At 33.3% G+C, this 27,574-nt stretch overlaps 2 protein-coding genes across 2 annotated transcripts in view; both read left to right on the forward strand.

Moving 5' to 3' along the window:
• The first annotated feature begins 2,321 nt into the window (after positions 1 to 2,321).
• Positions 2,322 to 3,920, forward strand: LOC106792006 (protein DPCD). Its single transcript, XM_014758093.1, has 5 exons — positions 2,322 to 2,419; positions 2,822 to 3,024; positions 3,241 to 3,474; positions 3,544 to 3,643; positions 3,717 to 3,920. The coding sequence occupies exons 1-5, from the start codon at positions 2,356 to 2,358 to the stop codon at positions 3,743 to 3,745; spliced, it is 630 nt and encodes a 209-aa protein (XP_014613579.1). The 5' UTR covers positions 2,322 to 2,355; the 3' UTR covers positions 3,746 to 3,920.
• Positions 3,921 to 4,241: 321 nt separating this feature from the next.
• Positions 4,242 to 27,574, forward strand: part of LOC106792008 (RNA/RNP complex-1-interacting phosphatase-like) — a 43,125-nt gene continuing 19,792 nt past the window's right edge. The window contains exons 1-4 of the mRNA XM_014758095.1: positions 4,242 to 4,504; positions 5,523 to 5,598; positions 23,774 to 23,805; positions 24,907 to 24,994. Of these exons, the coding sequence (XP_014613581.1) occupies positions 4,482 to 4,504; positions 5,523 to 5,598; positions 23,774 to 23,805; positions 24,907 to 24,994 (219 nt within the window). The 5' untranslated portion in view covers positions 4,242 to 4,481. The remainder of the gene's footprint in view (positions 4,505 to 5,522; positions 5,599 to 23,773; positions 23,806 to 24,906; positions 24,995 to 27,574) is intronic.

Raw genomic sequence — 27,574 nt, forward strand, 5'->3', positions numbered from 1 at the left:
TTTTTTTTTTTATTGTCATCAGTATGGTCGTTTACGAAAGAGGTTTACGTGTTCACTTCTCAACTACCTCCATAACTTTGTATGCTAAATTATCACCCTGGATTTGCATATTGTTACAAAACGAATAAAACACAAGCACGATGGTAAAGTGTCCTAAGAACCAGAAAAATAAAAGTTAAATGAACTTCTTGCACAACGGACGACAGACTTAATAACGATGATTACTTTTTGACTTCATTTTATTATTATTGATGCGAGTTTGCGAAAATGCTCAACTATTTCGTGTAAATTATATAAATGAGAATTACCACGATCTAATTGATACGCAATTGATCTCTTATTCCAGTACTATTCTTCCTGCTTTATGCTTAGGATACATACATTAGTTAACTTTACCAAGTGCAAGTACGCACTGTTGTACTTCTTTCACAATATGATAGTGATTATATTGTCTTTTTATTCCTTTGTCCATAAAAAGCAAAGGTTTATTATAAACATTTCGATGCAATTGTATTATCAAGGAATATAACAATTTCATCGAAATGTGGATTAGTTAATGTGAGTCATCAATTTTATGACTGCAATTTAAAATGCATTAAAAGGCCAAAATCCTATGCGTTATTCGCACGATTTATATCAGATATACGTAAATTATTAATAAAAAGTAATTTTTGTTTTGTTTCTTATTAAAAAAAAAAGATATAATTAAGTAATTATGCGAATAATACATGTGGACTATAGAATAAAAATTGTTTTAAGTCAAGATTATATGCTCCATTCGAGGATTCTACTCTGCTTTGAAGAATAATTCTAATGCAAAGTAATATCTGTGTGCATTTAAATGAGAATAAAGTAAGCAAAATATTGGGTGATAAAAGGCAAATGATTGAGGGACATTACTCAAGTATTGCAAAGTTATCCTAAATTTGGTCTGTAAAATGCATTGATTTTTCATACATAATAATGTCGCTTTGAAAAATGTTTTTAAACTGTTCAGATAATATGCGTAATATATAAGAAGCTATATACGATTTAAGAAATGATACAATTTTGTGAGTACATCAAAGACGATATAATGAAGCTGTACTGCTACAATATTGAGTATTCATTAAAAAAAAAAAAAAAAAAAAATACGAACAAACAATAAATACAAATATTTTTATAAAATAAGGGGTGAAAAATGTTCGAGTATTTCACATTTGCCTTTTTATGTATATATTGATGTAGTTAGTATAATTTTCTATAAATACTATAAATATTAAGTAAGACATATATATGTATTTATCTATATGCTTGCTTGTATATATAAATACATATATACAAGAAAAGTAATATTTGAACATATATTATATATTGTAACATTAAACAACAAACGAAAACAAAAAGTTTATGTCGATAATTAATAATAATAATAAGAATAACAATAAGAATAATAATAGTAATAATATAATAATATTATAATAATAATATAATAATAATATAATAATAATAATGATAATAATAATAATAACTATATAATAGTAATAATAATAATTATTATAATAGTAATTAATAATAATCAGTCCTTTATTAACATTTACATGCACGATTATATTCATACTACTGGGTGTAGGATGCCTTTTGCTGTACCGTACTATGCAAGCAGAGAATTTTACCATTGAAATTCTTATTAACATTATATACACAACAAAAACTCTGCTTTGCTATTGTATAAATAAACCTGATTTGTACGGAATCGCATAAATACATTCAAGATCTCCATCTGTCATTAAATTTCTATATTGTATAAATAAATTGAATAAATCACTGGGGAAAGTACCACAATAGTTTGTATGCTTACATCAAAAAGAGAGACCTTTTTTAAATATACATATATTTATATGTAATTGTCGCGACATCAAAGATGCAATTTTATTCTGATCATATAATATGATATATATAGAATTTAATTACACATTCACTTTGTGTACACTGCTAGTTATTAAAAGTTACTAGGAAATAAGAAAGTTTCAAATATATTGAAATTCTAGTAACATGGCTACGGCGATTTTGGTAATAGTAGTGCTCTACCTTTACCTTACCGACCGAGATCTGATGGTAAGTTACCATCAGAATTACCGACAGTAAAAAATTTTCACCGCAAAAACAAATAAATATATGCTCTTAATTGCTCACTAATTGCACATTTAAAATCCATAATTGTTTGCATTATTGTTTGAAAATTTTTTACTGTCGGTAATATCGCGTAAAGTAAACAGTCGGTAAGATTGGGATCTACAACTGGAAGTGGAGAAAAATCTCCATTGCAATTCTATCTTTCATATAGCACGTTCGTGGTATATAGCTTATTTACTAATGGCGACTAAGTCATGGTTAAAACGCATTCAAAATGCTAAAAAGACCGCAATCATACAGAATGGTAAGATAATTTTTGTTTGTATTAATGTTTTATCGGTATCCTTATTGAGAATCTTTACTTTTATTTTTATGATTTATTTTCGACATTATTTTGTAGTTTCACGTATTAAAGTAATAGTATAACCTAAAAAATGTTTGATCAATAATCAACTATTATATAGTCACACAAGCTATTTATATATAATTTATAATATTAATATTAATTTTCTATATTAAAGTTTGCTAATCATGATTAGAAATCTTATTTACAAATGATAGTCGTTGATATATTAAAAATTAATAATTCTCACGTGTTTTATATTACATAATTTATCTTTAAAAAGCATGGTGGTTGTAAAGAGTATTCCTTTAAGATTACAACGATTTTTTATTTGTTTTACATTTATACTTTATAATTAAATAGGAAATAGAAAAGTTCATTTTCTAATGGAAGATGGGAAAGAAATGGTTGAAGAATATAATATGAATACAAATGTATTAGTACGCAGGGCATGGAAAGAAAAAAAATATTTTACTGAAACTGCTGGTTGGATTGTGGAAGTAGGTGATCCAGAACCTAAACTGAATAATATAGAAACTTTTGGGATACAGGAAAGTTCAAGCACTGTATGTACATTTTATTATTCGTTTTAAGAATTATATTTATATTATTATATATCTTATGTGTAAGCATGTTGCATGTTGTATCCTTTAATAAAATAATTGCTTCCTATGTTTGGCTTGTAATATTCACGTTGAGTAGGACTCTTGTTCTCATGTTTGGACTGTAAAGTGTATATTGTATCAAATAAATTAAAATAACTAATAGAAATATATTTTCAGCCATTCATTACTAGAAGAATTACGAGAACTGCTTTGGAATGGAGAATAAGGAATTTACCTTATCCAATATCTGTTTATTCAGTAACAGTGGAAAAAGATGATACTATTACTATACGTACGAGCAACAAAAAATATTTTAAGAAACTCAAAGTTCCAGATTTAGAACGTATTCATTTGAAACCTGAACAAGATAGAATTACGTATACTCATCAATACAACACTCTTATTATCACGGTATGATATATCTTAGCTCAACATTTTAAAAAAAATAGTTAATTAGAAAATAAGTTTTAATATTTTTAGTATAAGAAACCACCCGCATTATTGGACTTGGAAAAACAAATATTAAAAGAAATTCTATCATTGAAAGCAACAAACGACGGAGAAGTACAGTGCCCGACAAGTTAATAAAAATGATTATCTTAATTATCCTTGTCCCTGTGATCTTGTCTAAAAATTAAGAGAGTATTTTTTAGCTTCTTCAAATATTTATTGCGAAGATTAAATATCTGCTTTTGCGACAATATAATATATATATATATATATATATAAATATCATGTAAGTTTTCCGGGGTGAGTATGCAAAATTACACTAATGAAAATTTTGCATTTCAAATTAAAGAATGTTATAGGTATACATTGGCAAACAAACAAAATCTCCAAAAAGAATTCTCAATATTATTTTATAACAACTAATATACTTTATTAACGATAAGAAAAAATAGATAACGAAAGATATTTTTATATTAATATTAATATATTATATAATGTCTGTAGAAATTATTATTATTTGTCAGGAGGAAAAGAAAAACAAAACAAAACAAGAAAAGAAGCAGAGAAAAATTTGATTTAATGTAATATATTTATGAATGTATGCATAAGGTTAATATTGAAAAAGTAGCGATACAGTAGATGTACTATATTTATAAATAGTAAATTCGTTCGTCAATTCTTTTTTTTTTTTCTTTTTTTATCGGAATGATTAATACGTAAGAATATGTAAATATTACATTTCTGCGTTATCGTTCGATAATACTTTACATAAAAGAATTGACCAATAATGCTTTGGCGAGTGAAGCTGTTGCGCGCGAAAATCGAGAGATCGATCGATCGTTCTGCGTCGTGACCGTCTATGAAGTGCGTTTGTCTGCTGCGTGCATGTGCTGTACTTTTCTGATATTACGTTTCGGTGTAGTGCTTTTGGTAATTAAAATCAAGAAATATTTAATATATTAGCAATTATGAGAAGATCTGTGCCCGACGGGTGAGTATTTCATTATTTTTCTTTATATATTTGTTCTTAAATAAAGTCTAGTATAGCTACAAGTGCTTGTTTACGCCAACGAAATGGAGGTCACATTGTTTTTTAGGTTATGTCGTGACGCTACGTTCTGCAATGCGGTGCATCCGATGCACGCGCATAACATTATCTTGTTATTCATATATTTAAATGTATAATTTGATATATTTCATTATTATCCTGTAATCATTCAAATGTCTTCTTTTTCTTTTTTTTTTTTTTCTGAATGTATTATCGAATGGGGGAAGTGTGTATTGTTACTAGATGCGACACATATACATGATAATTAACTGTATTATCGACCGATGAAAATGCACAAATTTATTTCTCATATTTTTTCATTGCAATTCGATTATTTTTATTTATTTTATTTAAATGTATAAGAAAATATTTAATGTTTGAATAAATTTTCATTAGGATTTACGTTAATAAATGTTTTAGAATAATCGAGAGAATCGATTTAAATGATCGATTTAATTCGAGTTAATAGTTCGACAATCTTACGTTGCGAGGCGCTTCGATCGCTGAATAAAAAAAATAAAATAAAAAGAAAAGTAAAATTGTTTACATTAAATCGAATGATACTTTATCGATATTAATAAAAAAATATTATTTCCTTTTTAAAAAACACAATTGTTATTATATTAATAGCAAAAGAATGTATTTATTATATTTAAAATGAAAAAATTAACATTAAGAAATAATTACGATTGTAAAGATTGTTTGGAATAAAAATTTTGGAAATTCGTTCAGAACTATGAGATTTTTATTAATAATAATTTCACGAGGATATAAAATTGGCTTAAATCATAAAATTAAACAATTCTAAAATCAACATTTTTTTTAGATATACATTTAAGCGTAATAAACAACAAATTTAATCGATTATCTTATCGTTTCTGTTTGAATAACATTTAAATTAACATACCTAAATAAATGAATGAAATAATTCCTATAACATTTGATTTGTATGGTATTACAGATGGTTGGAGTACAAACCATATGGAGAAATGATCAAGGGTACAAAGATTTTGCCGTTTAAAGTACCACTGAAAGAGGTAAATATGGTTTATAAATCAATAAACATGTCTGATAATCTAGGGAAAAAGAATTATTTGCAAAAAAATAAAAAAAAAACCTGTATCAAGAAGAACACTTAAAGTGTATTGCTGTTAAATTCGACCTTTATTTCATCGATGAATCCGAGCAATCGTAAATTTGTAAAAGTACATTAACGTTATCGTGTTTGTCAAGTCGGTAGGAGAGATCATCTGTTTGAATATCTCGAATAAAAATAATTTTTGAGAGATTGAGGATCGTGATCTTTCATGGGAATTCTTTTTTTTTCTGCGCGAAAAATATTTGCTTCGAAAGATGTATAGATCATTTAATTTCTTTTTTTTTTTCTTTATATATATTTATTTTCTTCTTCTTTTTGTCTTCGCGTCTTCTTAAAGAATCTTCGAAGTTTTATGACTCGTTGAGAAAGAATGTTCCGTCTCCGAAATTGTCGGCGTATGAATTTATAGATATTTCGCGTGAGCAGGCGCACGCGTTTACTTGGTATCCGAAGGTCGCTTATTAGCATAGGCGGTGTGTTTTATCGAATTTACGAAAGAGTGACTAATTAATATAGGATTCATGAGAAATTCGATACATTTTATCCGGAAACCTTTAAAACTAGAGAAATAAATAAAGAAAGAAAGAAAGAAAGAAAGAAATAGGAATGTGCATTCTTGACAAATAGAAGTGTTATTTCGTATTCCTTGTTTATACGTTTGTTTACGTACTTAAGGGTAACCAGAAAGAAATAGCGTGGGTTGACTCAACTCGTAACTACCGAATTTCGATGCATATTCGCGTATTATTAAGTTTTTTAGTTGATTCGATCGACTCGTTTATGAGAAAAAATGATTTCCATTTGATTCTTATCCCATATCAATGTTTCTCATCAATTTGAAATATTGAAATAATCTATGTGTATTGTGGACATTTAACTTGGTGAACTATTCGTGTATAGTTAGAAGAATGCACCACACATACGTTTCGTATTTTATTTCATAATTTTTTTTTTTCAAAAAAGGATAGTCAATGGCCAACCAGGTCCCACCCTCTCCTTCTTTTAAACGTCGTGTCGTCGTTCCACGTTCTCTTTTTTTTATCCTTTATCCCTCGCACTAAATCAAAGATCCTCTTCGCGGGGGGGTCCTGCCGGTTCTCCACTACGAGAAAGATAAGATCAAGTCGAATTCCTGAAACGGAGGATGCCGCAGGTACACACAACCCCCCCTCCCTTCCTCCCTTGCCCCCCCCGGTTCTTTTACTTTTCTTTAGATTCTTTTTTTCTTTTTGTTCATTCTACCACGTACATGTTAAATGTAAAACAAAAATGCACATACAACGTTTGACGTTATTTGTATACTTATTCATAAACATGGCAAAAGAAAGAAAAAAAAAAAAAGAAAAGTAAACTTATTAATGGGAATCAACGAGTTCGTATTAATTTGTCTGGGAATTTAATTTATTCGATTTATATATATGAGATATACCACAAAAATGGGTTGAATATTTCATTCCATTTATATATTTTTGTTGTCTCTCTCTTATATTCATTAATTAAAAAATTCATAATTAAATAATGTTCTCTTGGACGATTAAAAAAAAAAAACATTAGACAAAAATTGTATTCGATTTTTTTTTCACAATGTAGGTTTGATCCAAACACACACACACACACAAATACGAATACAAAAGGGAAGCAGGAAAAAAAAATCGAGTTTGTAGGAAGCCAAGGGTGGGTGTGTGTGTGTGAGTTAGCGAGAAAGCAACACCCCAAAGTGAGAGATCTTGTATCGAAAGCAAGCAAATTGCTACATTGTTATGTACGTCGACCCCCCATCCGTGAACCGATATAAAGAAGCTTGACGTATGCTTCTACTTTTTTACAGTTGATATGTGCGATACTACGTTGAATTTGTTGAATACACAACCACCATCACCACCACCATCACCAATAACCAATTCTTTTGATTTTCCCCTTTTCTCATTCCATTGAAAAAAAAAAAGAAAAGAAAAGAAAGAAAGTAAAATGTTTCCATGCCGTTAACATTTTCTTTCTGATGTATGGGGTTCATGCTGAGCCAACCCATGGTCCTGGTGAGAGATCTCTCGACGGTTTTCTTTCCATGAGAGGGAAAAGGGGAAACCCCCCTTGAATCTTACTTTCCCCTTCTTCTTCTATTCTTTTCTTTCTTTTTTTATTTCGCGAATCTATCAATGCACTTGGTAAAGAAGAAAATATCACCGATAATTCTCTTTTTTCTTCTGTTTTATTTATTTATTTATTTATTTATTTCTTCCTCCTCCACCTCCACCTCCTCCTCCTCCTACTCCTTCTTTCAATTTTTTCGTTTTCTTTCATCGAGGTCAGAAAGGGCTAATTGAAAATTGGCTATCCCGTCGTTATCGATTTAAGAATCGTCTCATTTGCCACGTTGAATATGTTGATTATACCCAGAACGTTCTTCTTTTTATTCTTTTTTTTTTTTTTTACCTCTGGGTAACTCTTAATTGATGGCATCGCGGTGTCGACTTTCGCGGGGCATAAAACATTTTTATATCTTCGGCTTTAGCTCATTAAAGTACCGGTGGATGATGCTCTCGCTAATTGAATACTCCGTACTTTTTTAAAACAACGATTCTCTCCATACTACTACTACAATACTATTACTACTACTACTACAAGATAAAATTATATGATTATCTTAATTTATTATTCGATTATATTTATATTTGTCTTCTCATTTCCGTTTAATCGATTGACTTTCATTGAGTTTCAAATCGCAACGATACTAAAGAAATGTTCACTTCAAAAAACAAAAGAAAACAAAGCAAAACAAGACAAGAAATAAAAAATAAAAAAAAAGAAATAATGAAATAAAAATTCGCGCGTTTGTCTCAGAGAGTCATTTAATTTTCGCCTAACTCGGTATACGAAAGAAAAAACCGGTTATACTTGGTCTACCGGTCCCCAACGATCGAAAGATCGCGGCATCGGCAGAGCAAGTAGGTGGAAAGAGGAAGCAGGAGGGTTTTGAGGGAGGGGGTGGGTGAGGGAGGGGGTTGTCTCTTGACTGGACCGAGCGCCAGGTTGCAAATAAGTTTTCGGCTTGGAATCGGTGGTCAGCAGCAGCAGCAGCAACAGCAACCTATGCATATAGCAAAGGTTTGGTTGCACATGCATACGCAAAATAGGAGGGTGCCTTGGCTAATTGATTTTGGCGTCGCGGGCATTACATAAAACAAGTTGGAGAGAGAGAGAGAGAGAGAAAGTTAGTCGACAGGACTGACTCGGAATCGAGAGCCAGCCACGGTTCTGATTGGGCCCGCTGTGGCCGGCCGCGGGGGGTCACTCGTTAATAGGGCCTTCAAGAGGCCCACGCCAGTATCCATTCTCGAACCTTTACGACGAATCCGCTTCTTCATTCTTCTTCTCTTCCGTTTCGTTTCGTTTTTGGGTCTTGTAACAAACGTTGGCTTGCTTGCACGTAACGCGATACGTTTATTCTATGCCCTGATGTAACCCTTCTAAAATCTATTACGTGCATGTAAATACTTGCGTGTATGCGTGTATATGAGTTGTCTCTCTTTTTCCATTTATTTTCTTTACTTTTTTATTCTCGCCGAAAGATGATAATCACCCCCGCGTGCTCGTAAATATTCTTGCTTCGTAATAACACACACAGATATACACACGCGCGCGTATTTGTTCAGCGAGGGAAATTTTTGAAAATTGTTATCGGATAGGTAGAGGTGTTATTTGATTTTTCTTTTCTTTATATAATTTCATCTCGCGATATTTTATACGTTTGTTTTGTTGTTTCTTTTTTAAAAAAGTAAGTAATGTATGTGTGTATATACGCGAGATGAAGATTCCAAATTGAAATTGATTTTGTTGAAGAGGTTAACGAAACGTAGACTTCGTTTTATAGGTGAATATATATATATATATTTGTATACTTGAGGGAATAAGAGAGAGAGAAGTGGGGGTAGATATATAGGTATATTTTTACAGAACGGAATCTGCTCTAAGGCAATATCCGGTCGTTATAAATAGTCGTAAAAGGCAATGAGATGTACCCTGTATCGTCGTGTTTCGTTCGATCGCGTAAATCAGGCCACGTTCTGGATAAAATCGGTAGATCCTTGTATACAGACAACAAAATTCACGTGGATATTGGGTAATAAATGTCGTCTACTTTAATTTTCTTTTTATTTTTCATCCTCTTTTATTTTATTCCGATTATTATTCTTGTTGTTGTTGTGTTTTTTTACTTTTTTTTTTTCCGCATTTCATCGAAAATTTATATTTTGTAATTGGATAACGTTTCGGTAGTTTGGGGGCTCCTACAAGCAGCTTTCAAGAAGTTCCCCTGTTACCACCCACGCACAGGCGTACGACTTTAGTCGTGCGTACCGAATACCAGAAATTCTTTCTTTCGTTGAGACTATCGAGAACTCAGTGGGCGATTTCTGCACGACGGTTGAATATTAATTCCTGGGGTGGGAAAGAGGGGAAGCGGGATGCAAGGAACGCAGTGGTGGTTGTCGTATTTTTGTTCCTTTTTGTTCGAAATAACCCAAAAGAGAGAATAGATGTTTGTATTTTCAACGTGGGTGGGTGATATCTGTATTTCAACCCCCGTTTTGAAAATCTTTAACATTTCAGATGATTATCGTGTTAACTTCTCAGTTACACTCAGCCTAAACCACCCTCGTCGTCGTTGTCGTCGTCGTCATTCTCATTCTTTTCCTGGATGAATATCTGCACCGATATTTCTTTCCTTTTTTTCTGGTTTTTTCTTTTTGGTCTCTCGTCGACATGACGAATGAAGGTACCAACGAACAACAACGTCGTATTCCAAAATTTACATAGTTGCGTTAGACAATATAGGCGTTGTAATTGACGTAATATTTGAATTTTGGGTATATATATTATAAACACAAACGTGAGATGAATTATTTTCATTCGTTTACGCGTATATTATAATATTTTTGTTTCTCCATTTATTCGGAAAATCCGAAAAAATTCACGAGATAGGATCTTTTTATTTCTGACATTTGTAATTATTACTAATATGATTTATAAACGCTTATCCGATGGCATTCGTGTCACGATTGGAAAATTTTATTTAAGATTGTTGGTTCATCTGACATTTTCGAAAAAGTTAAACAAGCAATCGGCCCTTTCTTTAACTTGTGGCCACTGTCGTCGTAATGGATTCGTCGTACGATTTTTGGAAATAATAAACGGCGTCATCGTGTCTCTTTCTATATATTTCTTTCTTTCTTTTTCTATTTCTCTTCGCGGGACGCTAATCTCGCGGGTAAACAGCCGATTTCACGGTTGAAGTATCTTTTAAGAGAACCCCTCGCGAGATAGTTTACAGCGGTCAATCATACGAAATTTCATGTAAAAGGAAAAATGCGTTACTGACTTAACCGAGTTAGTTCCGTTATAGTTCGTCGTTCACCGTTACCGATTTTCCTTTTTAGGTTTTTCGAGTAAACAAGAAGAATCATTCGTGTTAGATTTGAACGAAAGTAACATGAATTAACGCATGAACGAACGACCATTTTCTCTTCCACTCATTTCTTTTTTTTTAAACAAAACTACCTTACCCAGAGTTGTTTTTTAACGTGGACAAAAATTTCGAGCATAATAAACAAGTGAAACAAAATAATTATATATTTTGTAAAGAAGTTAACTAACGAATAGAATAAAAGTGATTAATTATTCGAGAAATACATTGCGGATCACGATCAAGGATTTTTACGCCCTTTAACCGAGTAGAAAATTTATCGTGCCCTTTTTCATGGCTCTGTTAGTGGTGTTCCGTGTTATTAGCAATGGTAAGTGTTTGTTTAACGCTCCCCGTAGCGAACAGGATTCCTTTTGGATATTCCTTTTATCCTTCCCATGGTTCCAACCAACCAACCAACCAACTAACCAACCAACTAACGAACGAAAGAAGAATCGAATGAACGAGAGTTCGACCACGAAAGAGAAGAAATGATAGAAAGAAAGAAAGAAAGAGACCGAAAAAGAGACCGAAAAAGAGAGAGAGAGAGAAAGAGAGAGAAGAAGACTGAGCTGGCAATAGTAATTTATGCCGAAGTTAGCGAGCAACTTCGATGACTTTGTAAAATATTACTGATCCCTGTTTCAGAGATCTTATCTGGCTCCGACACCACGTTTCGTCGGAGAACGCCTTCTTCTACTCTTTCTTCTTCTTCTTCTTCTTCTTATTTTACTTCTCCTTCGTTTCCCAGCTTCTTCTTCTTCTTCTTCTTCTTCCCTCTTTTACTTATTCTTATTCTAGTATTATTTCTTCCTCTTTTTAGCAGGCTGGCGCCTCGAAAAGAGGAATCATGCGTCACGTCGAGACCCACTGTGCCAGAACGAGTTTGACTCTTTCGAAATTCTGCCACAACACACCGATCGACACCAAATTAATTGTAAAACCATGGGCTCGTCTAAACATATAGAATAATGGGTCCAACGTTTGTCCATGAATTTTTTCTTTTCCATCTAGTAACGCGAGTTCAAATATTCTTGAATTTGCAACCGTTTGAAAAATTAGAAATTCCTCCATCTTTCCTATTATTTTTTCTCTCTTAACTTGCCATCCCGTTTCCTTTTCTCACCCCCACCATCCCCTATCGGGATTGCTTCCCTTGCTTCGCGCTATTTATCGCTAGTTACTTCCCCCTTTTTTGATTTAACTTTCGACACGATGGGGTGCGTTTGGCAAAGAATCGACATCTCCGCTGTGTCCCACTTCAAACTTCTTTTATTCTTAACTATATTTCTTTTCTCTTTCTCTCTCTTTCTCTTTCTCATTCATTCATTCTGTATTTCTCTCTTTTTCTTTCCTTATTTCTTTATTTCTTTCGCATTACTTTTTCTCATTTTTGAACACACGCGAATTTCATGCTTCGTTAAACCAAGTATTACGGTAACGCGAGTTCGTTTTGTAAAATTATCTCATCGGACAAATCTCTTCTCGTTTTTCATTTTTTCTTTTCTTTATATATACACACAAAAAAATATATATATATATATTTTAAAAAAAAAGATATGTATATAAATGTGTATATTTTATATTTCATTTTTTCTGTTTTGTTTTTCTCTCTCTCTCTCTCTCTCTCTCTCGATATTAAGATTCTACCTAACAGGACAATAATTCAGGCTTTCAGTGAACGTATAAATCGACGGGAATGGTGAAATCGTGAAATACAAGGAAAACGCGTCTCCGGTATCCTCTTCTTCTCAGTTCGCGAAAGGATACATTACGTTCTAGGATAGAAAAGGATAAGAATCTTTCTAGCTTTAGTACGGGTGAAATACGGTAATATCTTAGGAGTAGTGCGTTTGTAGAAAATGGATACTAGTGATGGTAGGAGTCATGGGCAACAACGTGGGATGTCGTATAATCAAAATAGAGGAAGAGGAATAAATATCGTAAAAAAAAAAAAAAGCTTTATTCTCTAAAAGCTACCAACACACACAAACATACACACAGAACAATTGCAACTATCCCGTGCATTTTTTCGCACTCATACAAAAGAATCGCAGCACGTTGACGACGGGATTGGTGATAAACTTAAAAAAGTTACATTTTTATTATATTTTTCTGGACTTTTTTATTCTTCCTCTTTCCTCCTCGATGGTAAAAGGAGAAAAAAAAAAAAAAAAAAAAAGAAAAAACGGTAGGAGAAAATCTTTTCTTAGCGTCTCATTAACGTTTCTCGGATTCGTGCCAAAATCGTAGAATAGTTTTAAATCTAGCAGCACGTTGATCGAACTCGCGTTATTTTCAATTTCAACTAGAGAAGAAAACACAACGATTCATTGACTATTTTTTTTTTTTATTAATTAATTTTTCGTTTCCAAGATTTTTTAATAGATGGTACAGAAGAATGATGGAAGGGTGGGTGGACTGTTGTTGGGTTTTTTCGGCGTGGATTTTAAACGGATACGCAAAGAAGAAATTAGACAATTTTTTTCGGTTTGTTTCGAGAAAGAGAGGGGTTTACTAAGGACACTTTTCTCTTGTACTTTAGTGTTACACTGGCTCCATCCATCCCGTTTCATCAGATATGATGTTAGCTGGGCCAGGGCCTATCTTTGCTAGATGAGATGGCGAGTGTCCATTTCGAGTCGTTTTCTTTTTCCGGGAACCCAACGGCGCAAAAGAGATATCTCACAACAGTAGCCAAGATTATCTTTCCGTCCGATCCTGTGTTTCGTTTTTCTCTTCTTTCATCTCATTTTGCGAAGCTAGCTAAGCTAGCTAGCTAGCTTCGTTACGTTTAGATACTAACATATTACCTGAGTTTATACGAATTCTATATATTTGTATGTGTACGTATGAATGTATTGTAATTCGTGTGGTTACCTATTGCGTAAATTACCGATGCCCACCTACGCTTGGCACCTTGCATGTTTTCCAACTCAGTTATCGTCTTTCCACATCGTTTTTCTTTCTACAAACACCATCACCACCACCATCACTTCACCTCCTCCTTTTCTTAGTCTTTGTCTCGATCGAATCCTTTTTCTTGGATACGTCGATGACACTTTGCTGTTAACTCGGCACGACGACATGAATCAAATAATAAAAGGGGGGAAAACCGTTAGAAACCTTCCAAGTTTCAAGCAACAATTCTGTTATATCTTGGAAGAAGAACTCGATGTACCATATAAATGCTATAGGAGATAATACCACGCGGAAGTGTCTTCAGCAAACCCTTCGACGACAACTACAACGAAAGGGAAAGAGAGAGAGAGAGAGAGAGAAAGAGAAAACCATTTCGCTTTTCTTTTATACTTCGAGTTACTCCTCTTTCCACAGGGAGGGAAGACTCGTCCCTCTTTCCCATACCATATTGTTATTATATGAGAAACAGAGTGAAAAGGAGAAACACGTAAAGAAGAAAAAGAGATACACACACATATGTATATATATATATATAGAAAAGCAAAAAGGAAAGATAGAAAATGGGGTGGGGAGGGTGGAGGAATAGCAGCATCCGTTTGGGTTGCCTCGGGTCCACGCGTAAAGAAGAGAACAACAAGAGAAAGAGAAAGAAGAGAATGGGGAAAGAAAAGAGGGGTTTGTGGGTTTTGGTGATGGTGGTGGTGGTGGTGGTTTGGATGGTTCTGAAATGCGGCATTGGCTTTATGCTTCTGGTACATAAATTTCGTTGGAATGGCTCGCGTATGAAGCCGGCGCCCACCGTTCTCAATCCCACCTGCCCCTTCACCCCCATGATGATACCACCACCGTTACGCGTCACATAAGTTTTTCTCGGTCTATGCACCCTCAACTGCTTTTCCCCTCCACCCCCCCTGTGCCCCTCTTCTCTTTCTCCTCTTTGTCTATCGTTTCTTTCTCGGTTTGGAATCCAAACTACCCCCCTGATCCCCACTACCCCCTCACCAGCCCCTCGATCGTTCGTCTGTTTACAAAAATGTCACCGGTCTCTACCGGAGACACGCGAAGAAATTGCTAAATTTATTACTCTCCTTCGTTCCTTTTCTCTATTTGTTTCTTTCTTTCTTTTTTTTTTTTTTTTTCTTTCTCATCGAGCCGGTGCACGATTAGTTCCAATGCGTTTCATGAGAATAAACGAAGGAAGGGAGGAAGCCATAGCCATAGCCATAGCCATAGCCTCCAGTGGTTAAGCAGCAACGTGCCTATATCGTAAATCTCTCGACAGACGTATCGGTAGAATTGGCTTTTCAGTACCAGTAAGATTCGTCGCGCGAATTATGGGACCCATATTTGTTCGCGTTATTCGACCGTTTTTACATTTTTTCTTCTTTTTCTTCACGTTATACCCATAACACGCGTAGATTTTTGTATAAACGATAAAGTTTAGAGTGAAATTATTACAAAATCATTTGTGCAAGTGAATTTACTTTTTTTTCGTATTTTTTTCTGAGTTATATTTAATACAATACGTGTTTATTGATGTTATTATTCGAAAGAAATATTATTCCGTTCGTTTTAACATCTATCACCGGCGTGGTTTATGTTAAACAAAAAGAAAAAAAGTAAAAAGATGAATGACTGATAATGATCGAATATCATCGGAAGATTTTCTTTTTCCTGGTAAAGCTTGCTGTGCAGTGGGCGTGTTTTGTTGGATGGTTGACCCGATAGGCGCCTAGTTTAGGTGAGACCCCGAATCCCTCGGGATCCTTTGATCAAGTTTAGAAAATTTTTACTTCGCGTTTGAAAACTACGAAAAATAATATGGAGAAGAATAAGAAGAATAAGAATAAGAATAAGAATAAAAAGATGATGATGATGATGATGATGATGATGATGATGATGAAAAAGAAGAGGAAGAAACAAACAAACATTTGTTTAAATTTAAACGATCCTGACGAGTCATGGCCGTAAATATCGAAGAATCGTTAATCTTTCGTTTCGGTCGTGACCGCTCGTTTACGTATAATGTATTCTCACCCTCGTAGTTAAAACAATCGGACCGAAGGAATTTCGAAAGTCAATCGTTGTTAAAAAAAAAAGAAGAAAAAGAAATAAAAGATAGAAGGTATATGGTTTTTCGGCGGAAAGGGCTCCAAAGCTTGTGGAAAAAAGGGGTGTCGGATGCGAATTAGGTTGAAAGCAATATAACTAAGTTACAGCTAGATATATTTAAGGGATTAATTACATAGATATAAATCTTCGTTTTCTCAGCGTGAAACGTTCTCCTATTCTAATATGGGGGGGGTGGAGGAGTTCGGTATATTTTCAAAGAAAATTCTATAACGGTTTCTTTTAAATCATTTAATGTTATACTAAAAAAAAACGTATTCGTTTTTTTTGCTTTTTATTTTCTTCGAACTAATTCCAAAGAATTAAATTGAAGGAATTTAAAAGGTGATGATATCCATATTTCTTAAACTTTCAACGAGTATCACATACACATCTACACACACACTTTATACATTTCGTTCCCGCAAAAGTCGAATGGCATTAGTCGTAAAAAAAAAAAAAAAACACGTGGGGTGAGGTGCCTGATGAGACCACCTGTGACACAAAAACGGATGGAAACAAATTCGAGGAACAAATTCGTGATGATATGTCGATGGTGTCCCGCGAGTTAGATGGTGGACCCGACAACCGACCCTCTCATGGGCCACGTGGGATTATTCGGTCTCGTTCGTCCTGGAAAGGGGGGAATCAGAGGTGGGGGATGGGGGGTGGAGGAGGAAAGACCCCCCGAAGTGTTTCGACCGCCCCGAAAATATTTTTAATTTTATTACAGCCTGTAATATGGAAATTCTATGGTCGCGGTTATCAGGTGTGAATTGAATTATAGCGACTGCCGACTAAAAACCTCCTTACCGTTATTTATATCCATTCGAGAGAAAAAAACACGTTTCTTTCCTACACGTTCACTCTTATACTTATTCTTCTTCATCTTCTTCATAATCTTTGCGAAATAAAAAAAGAAAGTAAGTTAAAAAAAGCAGAGAAACATTTCTTTTTTTGTTCATGATTACTCGGTGGTGATTGGAAAACACCGGGACGGTGAACAGTCTATAAAATTTCATGCCACCATCAATATACAATACTAATTCGTTATCTACACATAAGAGGGGGAGAGAGAGAGAGAGAGAACAAAAAATAAGAATGGCTCGTGTATTCTCATATCGTTAATTGTTAAATGTTTCGCGTAAGTATCTTCTACTTTATGGTCGTGGATACAAATTTTTGTCATCCATGGGAATAAGGTGGAGTGGACTATGAGAAATAAGAAAAATAAGAAACCATGGAAGTGTATTCGCGTCGTTGGTGATTCAGAATATTTCGAGTGTGATAGTCACCGGAAGTTAAAAGAAATTCCATTGGTTCACAAAGATTCCAATTCTTATTCTACGAAATAGGTTTCATCGAAATACTCACACCTTTCTCTCTTTCTCTCTTTCATTCTTCGTAGATTGTTATTTTTTTTTTGATACATTCCAAAACTATCCTCGATGATATCTCGCGTCAGAATATATTAGATGGAAGTTGCTTAATGAATATTCGAATCCCAATATATTATATAATAACTCTCGAAAAGATGATAGAAGAACCCTATTAGTCAGAAATAGATTTCTATTATAAAAAGGTACGTGTGATACATTTTTACCCGATGCTCGTCGCAATCAGTTTCTTTGAATTTTTTCTCTTAATTTTAATCTATTATTTAATCCTATCATCGTGCTATTTGCAATTAGTAAAATATTATTTCAATTATTCATAGTGTACTGATAAAATAAAATAATATTAATATAAATAAATTAATTAAAATGTAAAAAAGAAAGAATATACATACAAATAAATATAAATAAATAGATAATATATATATATACATTTTAGAAATGAACAAATTAATAAAATTGTTGCACTTTAAATTATTTGTGCCATTCCCAACGAAACCTTTTGCTTGAAAATTCTTATAAATATCTTATCAAAAGAAGTTTTATTTCCAAAAAAAAAAACAAAGATATTATTCGGCTACACTTTGTCTGTTAGACTTCAGTGCATTCTAACAATTCTAAAAATCGCAGATAATCAGCGCAGGTGAACTAGGAAATCGCGTTAGAGATTATTATCCTTTCCAGGCGGGTGGTGAATCGATTTTTGAAAATGAGGTGGTGGTAGGTATGGCTTTGCTTGTTTCGTAGAGTCGTTCTCTTCTTTCATTCTCCTAAAAATCACCTTGTCTACGGGCCACGCGTACCAGGATTGATGGTTCCCTTATTCATTTTTTATCTCGTCGATGGGAAGGAAGGAAGGAAGGGAGTGAAAGGGAACTGAAATTCCTGATCCTTGTATATTAAAGAATGAGACGCACCTGTAGGATTCTCTGCGCGAACCCGACACGTTTTCTACACCACTATTTCTATACACGTATGCATCGTATACATGTGTGTATGTGTGATTTTTCAACATAGAAAACATCTCGCAGGAGAACGTTCCAAAGTGATTTAGGTTAACCATTAATTTCTCCCATCTCTTCATTCTTATTTTATGGACTTTCACGGATGTGATTATAATTGGCGCTTCTTCTCTTATGGGTCTTTTAAAATAGTCGAAATATTCTATCGGGTGATATATTAAGTTTGTAAATAATTTCACGATTACACTACGAGACGAGAAAAAATTTGAGAAGTTTTATAAAATGATTATTTATCGGTGTAACAAAATTCACTCCTACTATACTAACGTCATCGTTTTCCACATCACTATATCGATTATCATTATCATCATCTTCCTTCGAAAGGATTTAACAACGTCCTGGAGAATGTTTTGAGTAAGAAAAATTCTTCTCGATGTATATACGAAGTAATAAAATCATGTCGAACGATTTCTAACAACCGGCTAACCATAAGAAAGTACGCATAATAATACATTGCTGAGATTTGTTCCGGTGATCTTTTATTCGGTATTATTACTTTACCCGTACTATTGCTACAAATGTAACGTAAAACATTCTCGTCTACTGATTCTCTTATGGTTAAGAGAAATCCCCATTGAATATAAATAAATATAATTATGGGAAGAGATACGTATACGACGTTTAACGATATTGAAAATATTTTTTCAAACAATTATTACGAATGATTTGCATTTAAAAATTGTCAAATGAATTATTGTTATTATATTTTCTATCGAGAGAGAGATTATGTAATTTTATTATAAAAAAAAAAAAAGTAAAATAACTTTAGTTACATTTAATAATATATAAAAGTATTGTATATATATATATCGATTTGTGTGAAAAGTTTTCGATAGAGAAATATTATGTTGTTTGTCGTGTGTGTGTTGGTTTTTATATCGGGTCAATTTGATTGTGTTTTTGTTCTAGCTAGCACACTCGTAGTAGAAAATATCGTACGGAAACGTTTTCTCGCGTTCGAAAGGGAGTTTAGGGGGTAGGGAATGGAGAAATGGAAGTGAGGGGTGTGGGTGTGGGTAGGGTGGGGGTAGGGGGTTGAAATTCGTGTTGAATCACACGGAAAGGCCATATAGACTTTTATATGGGTGTTCCTAACTGATGTATGCGCAAACGTTGCCCGTATCCACTTACTTCATCGTTTGGCAGAAGATTTCGAACGATTTAAAATAGGTCACTTTACGATTCTCGTCCTATCACAATTGAATGCGTACAACAGAAGCGAATATGAAAATGGGATATGATAGAAAAATAAAAATAAATGGAAAATAGAAAGATAAGGGGGGGGGGGCCGGGAAACGCAAGTAAGTTGTCCGTGTGTTTGAAAATCTTCTTCGAGATTTCGTGGTCCGATTTTTCTACGAGTTGCGTGGGAATCTTTCGATATATTTTAATGGGATAAACGTAGAAAGCTTGACCTTTCGAATAATACATTCGTTTATTATTTGTTAAAACGTTTGTGAATTCGGAACGCGTGGTGTGACCTTTAGTAACGCTGAAAATTTCTCACATTTAATTTTCTTCATTCGCGTATCACATTTTATTCGATTATTTATTTATTGCCAATGAAACGATTCAATTGATCGGTCACTTATATAATAATAATAATAATAATAATATGGTGAGAAACAAAAAAAAATAAAAAAAGATAATCATTGCGAAAGAACAAGGCCGCTGTTATGATGCACACGTATCATTGCATGTGGTGTGTGTGTGAGAGAGAAAATGATTCTCGTTGAAAAGTTTGTTTTTTTTTTCGGTCTGTCAGTAGTCAGTTTTGACCAAAATCGTATCTGCGCACGCGCGAGTCGATTTTTAACCTCGGTTGATCTTTTCTTGCTTTCTTTTTTTCTGTTTTTCGAACGTGGTATTAAAGCCCACTGCTGCTCGGTGCGAAAGCATGAAAGAGCACCCTTCATAAATATTTCCAATAAATACCAACGATATCTACCGTTGCTTAAACGCCCACGTATAAACGCGAGTTTATCTACCAAAAGATTCCTACGTTTCTCGACTGTGATCAAATATTTTCAATGTCGATGAAGAATGTAACACGAGAATGATCATTCGTATTAGTTCCTAGTACTTTTCCTTTTTTATTTTTTTCTTCCCCTAGACAAACTGTTCCACCTATATCATCCGATTTTCCTTTATTGAAAAGAAAAAGAAAAAGAAGAAAAAAAGGAAAGATATTTGAAAAAAAAAAAAAAAGAAAAAGAATATTCATGGAATTGCAACTTCCTGCCGGGTGCTGCTGCGGTAGGTCGGATCGAATCTGTCGATTTTAAGGATGCACAGTAAGGATTTTAAAGGGTCCAGTTGGTGGTGGATACCTGGGATGAGGTAGACGCGTGTCCTGAATGTATTTCGGGTGCATACGGAAATAACAGGAAGATGAAGAAGGTGAAGCAAACGGTAGGGAACAGAACAGCACAGAACAGAACAGAACAGAGTAGAACGTTACGGAATGGAATGAAACGATACAGAACAGAACAGAACAGAACAGAACGGAATGGAATGGAAAGATGGAAGAAGTGTGTTTGGGGTCTCGTCACAAAACCCATACAATGGGGTCGCAGCTCGTCGGCCGATAATCCTGATTTAGACTTGGCCATATATTAGATTAAGGATCGTGAAATTGAATGGTGGAATCAGTGCCGAAGAGGAACGACGATCCAACTTCGATCCCGTGCGAAAAATAAACTCATTCGAAAAAAAGAAAAAAGAAACTTGAGAAAAGGAGTCTAAGGTAGTAGGCTCGGTAAATTTCACAGGTGGGCAGAAGGCTCTCTCTCTCTCTCTTTTTAATTCTTTCTTGATTTTTTTTTGCTCCTCTTCGATCATGGTGTTCTCTCGTTTTCTGTTCGATTCATTGACCAACCAAGGCGCCATTCCCGAATCCTTTCCCAAAGGAGTGCCGAGGAGCTTCTATCCCGAAGGAGGCTCGTAAATCTCCGTATTTACTTCGCGTACTTTCTACCCCCCCTTCCCCTTCCCCCTTCCACCCCTCCCTCCTCTCTCTATCTATCTTTTATTCTCTTTTTCTTGTATTCAAAACGTAAATACGTAAATCTTCGTTCGAAGGAAGGAAGAACGGACGGGAGGACAGACGTACGTCATCGTATCTCTTTCATCGTTATCATTCGCGCATGTTTTTTCATTTTTATCATAGATATTCCTACTTGATAACTGGAAAACGTTTCTTGAATAGTTTTATTATTTGTTATTTTTATGATCGTTTATTTAGTAGTAATGTAATTGATTTCATGGGTTTGTATCGAGATGAATAATAAAGCAAGGATTCATATTTTTATGTCATTATTCAAAATATTATCTATGCTAAATAACATAGTCATATATATACGACAAGTATAAAAATCTTATGTATATATGAGGTTAACATATTAATAAATTATATTTTATGTAATAATTCACGTATTTTAATATTATTACAAATTTTGTAATTCGTACAAAAAAGATTAAATTCTTTTTCAGATTATTATTAATATTATAGATAAATTATTTCTTCCTTAATATAAATGATACAAGAAATAACAATAATAATTGAATGAAATGATTTCTCGTTAATTTTTATTCTCCTCAGCAAAAAATAAATATAAAAATTCGTAAATTAAATGAAACTTAATTAGTTACAATATAAAGTGTGTACTTGAAAATGTTCATATATGAAACGACAAGAAAAGTATCTCACGCCTAGTCAACGTCGGATTATTACGTTCGAACATGAAAGCGATAGGGCAACGGGCCCATTATTAATGCGACCGATACTCATTCCGTACTCATCCGTAGATACGATCTCTCCGCCCAGCCAATCGGATCGCACGGTTTAAACCCATAATTACCATTAGCCCACCCATAGCGGGTGCTATGCTAAGGTAAGAGGACTTTCAAGGAGGGGAAACTTTCAATTTACGTGGCCCTCGATGATCCTCTCACTGAGCTACGTTTTACGCGTATCTTTCTAGTAATTTATAAATTCAACGAATATGATTAGACGTTAGATATAATGAACAAATTTAAAAAAAACAAAAGGGAAGCCTTTCTAAATAATATATTTAATTATTATTATTATTTTTGTATATATATAATATTCTCTGATAATAATATGGGATTTTTGATATATTAACATTGGGTAAAAATGTTGTTAAGATATTTAACATAATTTCTGAATAAAGAATTTTTGGTTTATCATCTTAATAATATTAATTTGATTCCTCTGATTATATTATTATTTTGATAACATATTTCTATACTAATTGTTTTATAATACAGTATTCTGAAAACACGTGTAAAAATGATGACAACTGTACCTAGCATGAATATCATCATTCCTCTTGATTACAACACGGAACAAATTAACCATGTTATTGGATAGTTAAATGCATCATTAAAACATTAGCAGTTTACTTTACAATGTATAGAGTCAGAGTCATTTGGAATATCTTAAAAAAAAGAAAAGAAAAGAAAAAAAAATATTAAGATACTTGTAAGATATACAGCATCATTTGAAATCGTGTAAAATACGATGATTAATAACGTGCCGGGTTATATCGTACGACTGTTAGTTAGTCTTATTAGTTTCCGAAAGGATATCACGTGCGAAGGTGTATATATATATATGTGTGTGTGTGTGTGTATCGAAGAAAATCGCTGGGTCATCATTCTCTGGTTTATTTCGGAAGCGTGCCTTTGACTCCTCACGTGTGTGTGAGTGTGTGATTATCGGCATGGTCACGTATCGTTATCCGCCACGAAATTTTGAGGCCAATCAATCAACCGAAAAAACAGAGAGAAAGAGATGCATCCCTGATTCTACTACACAGGGAACGAATGAACGTGTGTGTGTGTGCTTTCGTGCGTTTCGTGTTGCATTCTCGCGCCATTAATTATCGTTACCTGCACGATGACTTGCATTTTATTACTTGATTGGTAACAACTTTAATGCGTTAGGTATATATATATATTCGTATAAAAACAAAGTCATCTAATTTTTGTTAAATATCTTTTTCTCGAGATATTATAATATTATAATTATTCGATTGAAATTATTATAACTTAGTTCGATAAATTTTTGATTAACATTTAACGCATTGTTGATCGACAATGGGTTTAAAATAAGAATCATTTTCACATATTGATTTTGCAATCGTATTAATTAGATTATGGGTTTTTTCTTTTCTGTTTCAGACTATCGCACAGAACGTAAAGCCCGAGGAAAGGTGAGTTTTATTAAGAGGAACGTGGAGGAGGAGGAGGAGGAGGAGGATAAGAAGAAAAAGAAGAATGAAAAGAAGTGATTTGTATTTCGTAAAGATGAGCGCAAAATTCGCGAGAAATTAATGGGGAACTAAAATAAAATGAAAATGAAAATGAAAAAAGATATAATAAAGGAAATAGAAAGAAATGAAGATGTTGTGTTGGAGAGAGCGGCATTTGAAAAACGTTTAAATCCCTTCGCGTTGATTCTCTCACTTTCTTCATTCGTAGAATATAAATCTACGTTTATTCGTATCGTATTAGACCTTTAGTTCTCGTAATATATCTCAAATCGAAACGATTCTCTCTTTTGCCGATAAATTCCGCACCACCTTCTTTTAATAACTTCGGGAATGCTTACGACCCCAAACGAGAGAAAGAAAAGAAAAGAAAAGAAAAAAAAAAGAAGAAAAAAGAGGGTTGTATATTTATTGGGGTTCGTTCGTTCAGTTTCGGTTTCATCCGCGTCCGAAAGACAAAGCATTTGGGCCCGTGTTCGATGTATAAAAGACAGTATAACAAAACCCGTATGCACCTGGTGAGAGAAAGAGAGAGAGAGAGACTATCTCAGAAGCTTTTTGATATATCGAAGGGAATGGTGAAACTATTTGGGCCGACACCCCCGCCTTAATCCGGCCCCTTTTATTTTTGTCGGTATCCACCATGAGTGAGAGAGAGAGAAATCCCTTTCCAGCTGCGATATATCATCGAGTTGTCGTACTTGTCGTATTCGTGAGCCCTTTCCCTTTTACCCCCTTTTTCATTTCTTTTTTCTTTTTCTTTTTATTTCTCATATATCTATCTATCTATCTATCTATTTAATTATTTACTTATCTATTTTTCTTTTCCTTTTTTCCTTTGATATCGCGTTACCGAATAAAATTAGATCAAACGTTACGTATATATGTGTACGCGTGTATATTTTTTCTGATTGAAAAAGTAGGAAGACTTAATTCGTTTTATGACGATAACCGAAATATACTGCATCGTTTAGGATGATATAGATAAATTTAAAAAAATGTTATTCCCGTTTATAATACAAATTGTTATATTCGTTGTTACAGATTCACGGCGTCGATGATTTTGGAAGCATATCCGCGGCTCAAATTAATTGTAGATCTTACCAACACGGAACGTTACTATGATAAAACGGTAAGTGAATTATTATTTCGAGACTTTACAATATATATATATATATATATGATTTTATATATAATTAAAAAGTAATAGTTAGAAATAATTGAATCATTATATTATAAAAGTTTGAAATCTAATTGAAATTATCTTACGTGTGTTTTCATTTAAAAAAGATCGAAATAATATATCAAATTAATAATTAATAATAGCTAATAAGATTGATTTTCATTTGGACAACGGATATAAGAAGAAGAAAAAAGAAAAGAAATATTAAGAAGAAAAATGTAAGAAATTTTAGAAACATTTAAGGTTGTCTTATACCGAATAAAAGACGTTTTTTATTTTTGTCTCTCGCGAGTAGCCATCACCTGCCGCATTCCTTGATCAGTTAGATATCCAAAAGAAACGTCTCTCTTTTTCGGACCACTCAGTTTGTGCTTCTCTCTTATCTCCCTTTATCTATCGTTCTTTTTCTACGTTGCTTTTTCTCTTTCTATCTTTCACCTGTGTTCTCGACCCTTTTTCGCTTTTCTACCACGTCTGGTTCCTCCCACCCTCCCTACTTACCCCTCATCATCTTTCTACTATTTTCTTCTCCGATTTCAAACGACTGATATTCCAGCAGGATCAGTTCAGACTTTATTAAACATTTAAGAACACGTTTTAAAGAGGTTCCACTTAATTTCCTGTTAAAAATGAATCATATATGACCATGTGTATGTGTGTGTATGAATACCTTATGTATGATCATGTCATAAAATTGGCCATTCATGAACATATATGAATAATATATAATATTATATAAAATTATTATTATATTTAATTATTATAAATATATATATTATATAACAAAACAAAGTCCTAATAAAATTAGGAAGAATAAGAAGAAGAAAAACATTTATTGTGATAATATATTTTTTCTCTTTTGTAACTCTATAATTTTATATATGTTCATGTATGTTCATAGATGTCCAGCCATATTTTTTTGTTGTTATCTGGGCGGGGGTGAGGTGGGGTGTGCTAGAGGGGAATAGTAATCGCGATTGCTGTTTCTGCTGTCGTTAATAATGTTGCTTACGAGAAGAGAAATGAGAGATTGTCGATCGAAAAAATGGTTGTCGTCGAACTCGATGATGATCTGTTAGTTTTGAACGAGAACACAATTTGGTACGAGTATTTTTTTCTGGGTCAGACCTGTCATGGATTCGTGGACCGATCAATTATATTAATAAGTCCCGTGTGGCGGGTCTTGTTTCGGTTTTCCTTTCCAATTCTTTTCTTTTTTTTCTTCGGCTTTGCTTTACTTTTATTTTATTTGATTTGATTTTTTGGGTTTTAAACAACAGAGTGTTATGCATTTAATGAAATAATAAAAAATATTTAAGAGAACACAGTCTTGTCAGTGAATTATAACATCAATCTGCACTGTAAAAAGTTAAGAACAATTAAATTAATTTATCGTAACATTAAGGTATCGTCCACACCTAATTTGAACGTATTATACATAAAATGAAGTTACTTTTAATTACTTTACTTACAAATGTAGTTTTTTAAATGAAACAATCTATTTCTGTGTAAGAAAATATAAAACACTCGTACGTATTTACATTGGAAATGTTTTCAACGTCTAGACTGGTCTAATGAGTTTGTCACTTTGCTTAGTGATAGTGAGAAAAAAAAAAGAAAAGATAGAAAAAAAATTAGGTGGTCTTCTGTTGAATGTTCAGCCATTAGGATGCCCACCTAGGGATAAAGTTTCTAATGTTCAAATAAGAAAAATTAGAAAGATCGATTATAACGATGTGATCCGTCATTGGGATTGGGAGAAGAAACGAGTGATAACTGTTGCCCGATATCGTTCATAACGGGTTTCGGTTACGACAACCTGTGGCTGGGTTTTGGAGAACGCAGACGAAGAGTTAAAAAAACAAAAAAAGAGAGAGAGACAGAAGGAATGAAAGTAAAAGAAAAAAAAGTACAATCGAAAAACTAGATGTGTCACGTTTCTTTCGTTTCGAACTTTTCACAAAGTTTTGACAGAGAAACTTGCCAGTAGATATGTGTTTAAATAAACTGAAATATAATTAGAGTGTATTAGAATATTAAAATAATTATTAAATAATCGATAGAAGTATTGTATATGTTCGGAGCACCCGCCCCCTTCGAATTTCACCACTGAAATGATTCATTGTTCTCTATCAAATTTCTTTTATTAATTATTGTTTATATTCCCTTTCGAACATTGCACATGCGTGTATAAAATAAATAATCCACCTAATCAATAAAATTAAAGATTAAAACGTTCTGAGATGTTAGTATTTTTGATCATTTCAATATGTAATATTATAATACACGTTGTAGAATATAATAATTGATTTAATGATATCGAATTTATCTACCTTCGTGCCAACAGTTTCTTCTTATCGTTTTTTAATCGTTAAATTCATTTCAAATGTAATTCAGGATAATATATTTCGTGGCTCGTTAAATTTAACGTAGGGTATCAAAATGTGTATAAATAAATGACGGTAAACGAGAGAACATATCGCGAGGCGAGATAATAATGACGGTTCATGAATATTTATATCATTTTAT

This window comes from Polistes canadensis, unplaced genomic scaffold (genome assembly GCF_001313835.1).
Source record: "Polistes canadensis isolate GaletaPanama2010 unplaced genomic scaffold, ASM131383v1 scaffold_366, whole genome shotgun sequence".
Classification (NCBI taxonomy): domain Eukaryota; kingdom Metazoa; phylum Arthropoda; class Insecta; order Hymenoptera; family Vespidae; genus Polistes; species Polistes canadensis.

Excerpts from the sequence above, each read along its gene's own strand:
- LOC106792006 (XM_014758093.1), top strand. The coding sequence starts at position 2,356 with ATGGCGACTAAGTCATGGTTAAAACGCATTCAAAATGCTAAAAAGACC. Across the intron at positions 3,025-3,240 it reads TACAGGAAAGTTCAAGCACT|CCATTCATTACTAGAAGAAT; the intron begins GTATGTACATTT and ends ATATATTTTCAG. Across the intron at positions 3,644-3,716 it reads AGAAGTACAGTGCCCGACAA|CTTCTTCAAATATTTATTGC; the intron begins GTTAATAAAAAT and ends AGTATTTTTTAG.